We start from the raw sequence: 10,264 nt of genomic DNA on the forward strand, positions 1-10,264 counted from the left end.
CAGTTAAATTATTATTTATGTAATTAGGGTTTTTTCTTAAATGTTCCTATATGAACTGTCGACTTCTTACACTTCAATTAAAAAAAAAGGACCTTGTGGAATTTGGCAGATTTGTTTTTGCAGTTTTCAGTTTTAGGGGGTTATTTATTCTTGAACATATATCCAGATATATATCGTATATCCAGATATATATCGTATATCCAGATATATATCGTATATCCAGATATATATCGTATATCGAGATATAGCAAAATATATCCAGATATATTTTTTGATCCGTATCGCCCAGCCCTAGGTCAGAGGGTCAGAGAAGCAGCAGGTCACGTTTCGTTTCGTTCCAGCGTCACAGAGTCCTGCAGAGGTCGACCCACAGACTGAACCCCGGCCCTGCCCCCAGCCCCGGCCCCGCCCACAGCCTCAGGGACCTGAACCGGTCCGGGATCAAGATCCTGGTCCCGAAAAGCCCCATGGTCCAAGTCCAGGAGCAGGATCAGGACCAATCCAGACCTCTGCCAGACTCTGTCCCAGCGAGCAGCCCCGCCCTCGAGGTGAGTCCCACACGCGCCTCGTGTTCTCCTCATGTTCTCTTCATGTTCTCTTCATGTTCTCTTCATGTTCTCATCGTGTTCTTCGTGTTCTCCTCGTGTTCTCTTCGTGTTCTCTTCATGTTCTCCTCGTGTTCTCCTCCTGTTCTGTTCGTGTTCTCCTCATGTTCTCATCGTGTTCTCATCGTGTTCTCGTGTTCTCTTCGTGTTCTCTTCATGTTCTCCTCGTGTTCTCCTCCTGTTCTGTTCGTGTTCTCCTCATGTTCTCATCGTGTTCTCATCGTGTTCTCCTCGTGTTCTCCTCGTGTTCTCTTCATGTTCTCCTCGTGTTCTCCTCGTGTTCTCTTCGTGTTCTCTTCGTGTTCTCCTCCTGTTCTGTTCGTGTTCTGTTTGTGTTCTCCTCGTGTTCTCCTCGTGTTCTCTTCGTGTTCTCTTCATGTTCTCCTCGTGTTCTCCTCCTGTTCTGTTTGTGTTCTCCTCGTGTTCTCATCGTGTTCTCCTCGTGTTCTCATCGTGTTCTCCTCGTGTTCTCATCGTGTTCTCCTCGTGTTCTCATCATGTTCTCCTCGTGTTCTCCACGTGTTTTCCTCACGTTCTCCTCACGTTCATGTTCTTCGTGTCCCCAGACTCAGTGCGTTGGGACTAAAGCCGCTCTGGGACCTGGAGAAGAACGAGCTCGAATGGGGACGAGACCAAGATCCAACCAGAACCAGAACCGGGTCCCTGTGAACCCCGGAGCCCTGAGGCCCGTGTCGGGCTCAGGTCAGTGCAGTGACATGAGCAGCAGACACAGACACAGACTGTGGACTCCAGGTTCTGCTGTTCTTCTGTTCCTGGTCACACTCAGAGATGGAGCTGTGTTCTGTTCCACCTTGTGATGTCATCAAGTGAACAGCTCCTTTTCCCTTTAGTTCAGGCAAGATGAAAACTCCAGGACTGAAATGATCCAGATGATTCTAGTGAAGGTGTGTGGAGTTTAAAAACACAGTGGAGCACTTCCTGCATCACCACATGATGACATCACGAGGTGGTCACAACTCCAGGAAACAGCAGAGCAGAGCAGAGGATTATGGGACATGGAGTCTCTGTAAACTTCTTCAAAACACTTGAAAATAAAACTCATGTGATTAAACGAAAATGTAAATCTCCAGGTGCGGCGCTGTTGGAGGGCGTGGCCAATGGCGGTGGCGTTTCCGCGGCGAAACGGCGCCTGGACGAACGCTTCGACAAACGTCTGCGCTTCAGCGTGAGACAAACGGAGAGCGCCTACCGCTACCGCCACCTGGTGGTCAGGAAGCAGGAAGGATTTACTCACATCGTCCTGTCCACCAGGAACTCGCAGAACAACGCCCTGAACCCCGAGGTCAGACCCAGACCAGGACCCAGACCACGACCAAAACAGGACCGAGACCAGGACTAAAACAGGACTAAAACAGGAACAACGCCCTGAACCCCGAGGTCAGACCCAGACCAGGACCCAGACCAAAACAGGACTAAAACTCTGAACCCCGTGTTTGACTGACAGGTGTGTGTGTGACAGGTGTGACTGACAGGTGTGTGTGATTGACAGGTGATGCGGGAGCTGCAGGGCGTCATGGCGACCGCGGCGTGTGACGACTCGAAGCTCCTCCTCCTGACGTCTGTGGGACCCGTGTTCTGCTCCGGACTCGACTTCCTCTGGTTCCTCCCAAAACTCACCGAGGACCGAAGGAGGGAGAGCGCACGCATGGCCGAGGCCCTGAGGTACACGACACACACACACACACACACACACACACACACACACACACACACGACACACACGACACACACGACACACACACACACACACACACACACACACACACACGACACACACACACACACACACACACACACACACACACGACACACACGACACACACACACACACACACACACACACACACACACACACACACACGACACACACACACACACACGACACACACACACACACACACACACACACACACACACACACACACACACACACACACACACACGACACACACACACACACACACACACACACACACACACACACACACACACACGACACACACACACACACACACACACACACGACACACACACACACACACACACGACACACACACACACAGACACACACACACACACACACACACACACACACACACACACACGACACACACACACACACACACACACACGACACACACACACACACACGACACACACACACACACACACACACACACACACACACACACACACACACGACACACACACACACACACACACACACACACACACACACACACACACACACACGACACACACACACACACACACACACACACACGACACACACACACACGACACACACACACACACACACACACGACACACACACACACACACACACACACACACACACACACACACACACACACACACACACACGACACACACACACACACACACACACACACACACACACACACAGACACACACACACACACACACACACACACACACACACACACACACACACGACACACACACACACGACACACACACACACACACACACACACACACACACACACACACACACACGACACACACACACACACGACACACACACACACACACACACACACACACACACACACACACACACACAGACACACACACACACACACGACACACACACACACACACACACGACACACACACACACACACACACACACACACACGAGACACACACACACACACACACACACACACACACACACACACACACGACACACACACACACACGACACACACACACACACACACACACGACACACACACACACACACACACACACACACACACACACACACACACACACACGACACACACACACACACGACACACACACACACACACACACGACACACGACACACACACACACACACACACACACACACACACACACAGACACACACGACACACACACACACACACACACACGACACACACACGACACACACACACACACACACACACACACACACACACACACACACACACACACACACACACACGACACACACACACACACACACACACACACACACACACACCACGACACACACACACACACACACACACACACACACACACACACGACACACACACACACGACACACACACACACACACACACACACACACACGACACACACACACACGACACACACACACACACACACACACACACACACACACACACACACACACACACACAGACACACACACACACACGACACACACACACACACACACGACACACACGACACACACACACACACACACACACACGACACACAACAAACACGACAAAACACACACAAACACGACACACCACACACACACACAAACACACACACGACGCACAACACGACACACACATACGACGCACGACACACCACACACACACACACACACACACACACACAAACTCATCGAGGTCTGGGTCTGGTCTAAGTCTCGGTCTAAGTCTCGGTCTGGGTATGGGTCTGGGTATGGGTCTGGGTATGGGTCTGGGTATGGGTCTGGTCTCGGTCTCAGTCTAACCCCGCTCTCGGTCTCTCGCAGGACTTTCGTAAACGCCCTGGTGCAGTTCCCGAAGCCGCTGGTTGCCGCGGTGAACGGGCCGGCGGTGGGTTTGGGGGCGGCCATCTTGGGGCTGTGTGACGTGGTCTGGGCCAATGAGAAAGCCTGGATCCAGACGCCGTACGCCCAGTATGGACACACCCCCGACGGGTGCAGCTCCTACACTCTGCCGCTCATCATGGGCCCTGCCGCCGTGAGTACTGGACCTGGACTACAGCGGGACTACAGCGGGACTAAACTCGGACTAAACCCGGACTAAACCCGGACTAAACCCACACTAATGGGGTGTGTCCTCAGGCGGGCGAGCTGCTCCTGGGCGGGCGCAGACTCACGGCGTTGGAGGCGTGTTCTCGTGGTCTCGTGTCTCAGGTGCTCTGGCCTCACACCTTCAACCAGGAAGTACAGCGGCGAATCAGAGAGCTGCTCTCAGCCGACGCCCAGGTGAGTCAGATGCTCCTCCCCCCACACGCTCCTCCCCCCAGACGCTCCTCCCCCCAGATGCTCCTCCCCCGACATGCCCTCCTCCTCCTCTCTCTGTCTCGGCTTCTTCTCCTGTCTCGGGCCATGTCTCTCTCCTGTCTCGGGCCGGTCTCTCTCCTGTCTCGGGCCGGTCTCTCTCCTGTCTCGGGCCGGTCTCTCTCCTCGGTCTCTCTCCGTCTCGTCTTCGGGCCAGTCTCTCTCCTGTCTCGGGCCAGTCTCTCTCCTGTCTCGGGCCAGTCTCTCTCTCTCTCGGGCCAGTCTCGGGCCAGTCTCTCTCGGGCCAGTCTCGGGCCAGTCTCTCTCTCCGGTCTCGGGCCAGTCTCTCTCCTGTCTCGGGCCAGTCTCTCTCCTGTCTCGGGCCAGTCTCTCTCCTGTCTCGGGGCCAGTCTCTCTCCTGTCTCGGGCCAGTCTCGGGCCAGTCTCTCTCCGGTCTCGGGCCGGTCTCTCTCCGGTCTCGGGCCAGTCTCTCTCCGGTCTCGGGCCGGTCTCTCTCCTGTCTCGGGCCAGTCTCTCTCTCTGTCTCGGGCCAGTCTCTCTCCTGTCTCGGGCCAGTCTCTCTCCTGTCTCGGCCAGTCTCTCTCCGGTCTCGGGCCAGTCTCGGGCCGGTCTCGGGCAGTCTCTCACCGGTCTCTCACCGGTCTCTCTCTCACCGGTCTCTCACCGGTCTCTCACCGGTCTCGGGTCCGGGTCCTCGGGCCAGTCTCTCTCCTGTCTCGGGCCAGTCTCTCTCCGGTCTCGGGCCAGTCTCTCTCCTGTCTCGGGCCAGTCTCTCTCTCTTCTGTCTCGGGCCAGTCTCTCTCTCGGCCGGTCTCTCTCCGGTCTCGGTCTCGGGCCAGTCTCTCGCCGGTCTCTCACCGGTCTCTCTCCGGTCTCTCACTCGGGTCTCTCACCGGTCTCGGGCCGGTCTCGGGCCAGTCTCTCTCCTGTCTCGGGCAGTCTCTCCTGTCTCGGGCCAGTCTCTCTCCTGTCTCGGGCCAGTCTCTCTCCTGTCTCGTTCTCTCCTCCTCTCTCTCTCGTTCTCTCTGTCTCAGTCTCTCTCGGGCCAGTCTCTCTCCTGTCTCGGCAGTCTCTTCCTGTCTCGGGCAGTCTCTCTCTGTCTCGGGCCGGTGTCATGGTTTATCATCATAATTAAAATAAAGTGGTATAGTTATGTTTACCTGAGCTGGAGGGAAACAAGCGGGTAATATTTTAAGATGATATATATGTTTTCTTGACCTCACAAAATCTCAACAGGATTTCAACTCAAAACTCAAATAGGTACTAAATACTACAACATCATAGTAAAGAATACATGATTACAAACCTTATACGTACAGCTTACAGATATTATATTTATAAGGTATAAGTAATATTGCACGCATAATTTCAATATGAAACATATATTTTCTTGTAAATATATTGCATGTTGTCCCTCTGCCTATATTTCTACTTTAGTGCTATAGCTTTCACTCTCGCCCCTGTGCCCTCTCTGATTGTGCTGTTCTCCTTGTTGGGCCTTTATTTGGCGTGTCCCTGGTGAATGTGACTAATCGCTCCTCTCTCTGAAGGTGGAATGGCACAGGGTCGCCTCCTCTGGCCCCTCCCTCTCTCCCACAGTCCGCTGGTGCACTGTCAGTGATTTTTCATCGCCCTTGTTGGAGCCGTTTTATGCATTGTTTCCCTGATGCAGTGATTGATGTGGGGGCTTGGTAATCTGGGGGAATAAGAGGCTGCTTGGTGGCCAAGCAGTCCCGTCTGTGTGTGACACGTGTCGGGGGCAGCGCTGGTTTTACCGGAGCCCCTCCCCTCTCCGCACCGACCTGTTTGGACGTGGCCATTGCTGAGACTGCTCACTCTGTGCACTCAGCCGGCCCTCATTTCCATTTCAATCTCAACCTCATGAATGCAAAAACTCAGGCCGAAAATTAATAACACCACACCGGGGAAAAGTGGGCGCATGGGAGCAGGCTGGTGAGACAGAGAGCGATGGCGAAGAGGCTAAACGCAGAGAATGCCGAGCTGTGGTTCCTTTCAGACCTTTTGTTCGCTCCAAAAGTCTCCCTTATTTTATTCCCCTCTCTCTTTCACCAGGATCGTCCAATGAATGGCATTACAGACAATGCCATATCCAGAGTGACACAAATTTATTTCAGCTGCAGCACCACAGTGTATTTCCACAAAACCAGGGGCGATTTGTCTGGGGACAATTTGGTTTCCATAAAGGATTTAAATGGTTTCTGTGGAGACAGTGGCGCAAAATTTAATTTGTTTCTCATTTACTACAGCAGGTATGAAAAGGAGAAAAATTGGACGGCTGATGGGCTAAAAATTGGTGCTGTCCCTCTGCTGTATCCCCAACGGACTAGGGCCCTGCATCATATAGATTGAGTTCGACCCCCCCGGAGCCCTCCCAACCACAAGCTGGCCAGCACACACGCACAGCCCAGGAGAGAGAGCCGTAACCTTAAACCAACTTAAACAGTAACCTTTGGGGAGGCTGCCAATCACTCTTAAAACAACGTTTCCATCGATCGGCCTGTCTGTGTGATTTATGGCCTCATTTTACACTAATTGAGAATTAGAGGGCGGATTAGTCGGCCTCAACACTTCGGCCTGATATGCACTCTGAGCAGTGTAATCTGTCACGCCGGGATGTCCAACACTCTCTTACTCACAAAGGGGGAGCAGGGGCGGGGAGCTAGGGATGGAGGGGGGTCTTTCTAATTGAATTTCCAGATAACACGGAAATTAATTTGACACCAGTGAAATTTGACTACCGCTCGCCCTCCTCCCCCATTGTTACATCTCTACCTCTGCTCTGTTTCTGCCAAGCAAACAGTATTGATCCAAATCACTTCAAGTTGAGCATGTGGAATTCCTAAATCATATTTGCTCTCATATTAGACCAGTTCATGCGCTGCTATCTTCGGCCACATAAAGAATATTACGTTTCAATTGCTTTGACTTTGTTTGGAGGGAATCTTCTCTCTTCCCCGGCAGGTGAATGCATGCCCAGAGTCAACAGTTGGAATTGAATTATGGCTGCGGCTCACCAGGTCCATTGTCTGGGTAATTTGTCGTATAAGTGGCAAAATGAAAGGACTCTCCACGGTTCTCTGAGCGCCTCCTGTTGTGTCACTCATCGCTGCAGACACACACACACTAAGGAAGGGAGAGAGAGAGACAGTGTTTCAAATGCTATCAAAGATCACCAGTTAAATTGTTTTGCCATAATGAACTCACAAGCCATTAAACGACTCATAATGTCATCAACATAGTCAACAACTGCCTCAGAGTAACACCTACTAATGTATCTGACATATCAAGACAGGGCACATAGACATCTTTATTTCTGGTCTGAAGATGCAGATTTGAGGAGCAACTGGGAAGAAATATAGTTGCATATTGAATTTCAGTTTTGTGTTCCAGTTTCAAATGCTTACTGTAAGTCTGGACAAACAGTCTACATTTTACTTTTGGTTTGTGCTAATAATGGCTAGTGCTTGTATTTTTACTTTTGCTGAATGTTAAATAATCTACTCCTCCCACTGAATAATACAAAACTTTGAAAGTTTTTTTTATATATGTAATGTGAGACAAAAAAGCTTGCAGTGCCCCTATTGTTGGGGAACACATACTACACCTAAATAACACCTACTATATACACTGATAAATACTACTATGAACTATAAAAAATACTATGAACTATAAAAATAACTAATAACTATAAATTTATACACATTTCATTAGATTTTTTTCATTTATTTACTTTTTAAATTAGACTTTGTATATATCCAGACAGTGAAATTACACAATAAATGTTATGAAACCACAACACCTAGCTATAGAACATAGTAGTTGCAGGGTAATTTTTTTTTCATTAAGAGGTGCTAACCACTGCTGGAGGTCTGGACATTACAAAATGCAGGAGAATAAAAAGACCCAACCTTTTAACTCCAGCGCACCTTAGAAACCTTGCTTTGTTCCTCTCATAATGTGTAGGAGTAAGTTAGCACCCGGGCTCTTTAGCAGGCTAAAAGATGCATTTATCTGTGTAATGAACTTTGGACGCGGGCTAACTTAATTCCCGTAATGCCTGCGAGAGTCAATTAGCCCAACTAGATTTAGTGCAGTATTTATCTGATAGAGCACACTCTGCAACTACACACAGTAGCACAGACTATTGGTTTAGCTTATCTCCCTGCTAATAGTACTACAGGGCCCATCACCAGCTTTACTCCATAAAAACATAAACAAGCCTGTGGGGAGTTGTAAAATTGAATATTTGCTGATTTGCAACCTTGAAGTGCCTATGAGATATTTTTATGATTCTCTAATTTTGACTTAATTTGGTGGGATGATAAGTATTGTAAATATAAATTTTAGTTTTACCCCAATCAAGATACAATTTGCGAAGTGAAGTTGAAAAATAAGTTGAAAATTACAGAAACTAGAGAGTTGATGATATCACACTAGGGAGAAATCTATCCAAAAGTTCAGCACAATCTACATGAAAGAAAGACATTTCTGATACTTTCAACATTAATTCAACAAAATAAAGGAGTTTTCTTACATTTGTATTTGTCAGATAATAGTTTATGTGCAAGTTAGAGGAGTTTTGCTTGTTAATAGTTATGGAAGTCCCAAACTGAAAGTACATTTTTGACTGCAAAAATTGCCAAATTTGGAAACAAATGTGAATCTTTTTGTAAAAATCTAGAATATAAAGATAATGTGTTTTTTAGAAAAAAATGATTTCCAAGATGTCTCAGGCACTTTAAAGGTGCACTGCGCAACTTTTCTGGTGGAGGGTCTTCTACCTGCTTGTTTCCATGGAGATGTTATTGCTGGAATGTTCCATGGTATGACATTAAACATATCCATCTTACATTTATTAATTAGGCATGTATAGGGGCAACCCTCCACAGATTTGAATTGTAATGTAACGTTGTGCGTCCTTTGTAACAGACAAGTTTAATCTATACTGTGGAACATTCTAGACAAAGCAAAGCCATTTCCGTGGAGACATCAGGTGGTGGACCCTCCACTAGAAATGTTAAACAATGCATCTTTAACAAGTCTTTCTGAGAGATGATGTTTGTCTGTGTCATTTCATTTGAATATGTTGACCTGTATTTTTCCTTCAATCATGCCTGGGGAACGGGGGGGTACACATTCGTACAGGTGACAGCACTTCACTCGACCCGTAACATAGAAACATAGCGCTGGGGTGTTCGCGTCCCCTATGACAGGCCTACTATTGCCTGGGAGTCTGTATAGAGAATAATAAATGACAGGATGTGATAACTCTGGGTTGTTAGCAGGCGCGGTCATGGTCTACACTGCCCTTCTTGTCTCTCGGGGGACGTGCGGATCTTCGTGCATGATGTATGTGTTCTCCAGCTGGGCCCTGACACAGACCTGCTTAACTTTTGCAGCCGATTGGAAAGGGGGCCATTGTCTGCAGCACAAAGGTCTCTATCGCGCTCATTGCTTATTCAGACCCACGGGACGGACGGTTGTGTGGGGGGTGCGTGCGGGGGGAGCGGAGCTGGGGGGATAACTGAGAGCCCGATGGAGCCTAGGTGAC

At 49.3% G+C, this 10,264-nt stretch overlaps 1 protein-coding gene across 1 annotated transcript in view; it reads left to right on the forward strand.

Annotated features, from left to right (window-relative positions):
- The window catches only part of LOC110175047 (chromodomain Y-like protein), a 14,676-nt gene extending 4,413 nt beyond the window's left edge, over positions 1 to 10,263 (forward strand). Inside the window, exons 3-9 of the mRNA XM_055151436.1 lie at positions 342 to 548; positions 1,172 to 1,307; positions 1,697 to 1,908; positions 2,116 to 2,288; positions 4,198 to 4,408; positions 4,513 to 4,656; positions 10,078 to 10,263. Coding sequence (XP_055007411.1) covers positions 342 to 548; positions 1,172 to 1,307; positions 1,697 to 1,908; positions 2,116 to 2,288; positions 4,198 to 4,408; positions 4,513 to 4,656; positions 10,078 to 10,263 — 1,269 coding nt within the window. The remainder of the gene's footprint in view (positions 1 to 341; positions 549 to 1,171; positions 1,308 to 1,696; positions 1,909 to 2,115; positions 2,289 to 4,197; positions 4,409 to 4,512; positions 4,657 to 10,077) is intronic.
- The last annotated feature ends 1 nt before the right edge of the window (position 10,264 follows it).

The sequence above is a fragment of the Boleophthalmus pectinirostris genome, unplaced genomic scaffold (genome assembly GCF_026225935.1).
Source record: "Boleophthalmus pectinirostris isolate CB_2022bp ecotype Guang Dong unplaced genomic scaffold, ASM2622593v1 HiC_scaffold_16, whole genome shotgun sequence".
Lineage (NCBI taxonomy): Eukaryota > Metazoa > Chordata > Actinopteri > Gobiiformes > Gobiidae > Boleophthalmus > Boleophthalmus pectinirostris.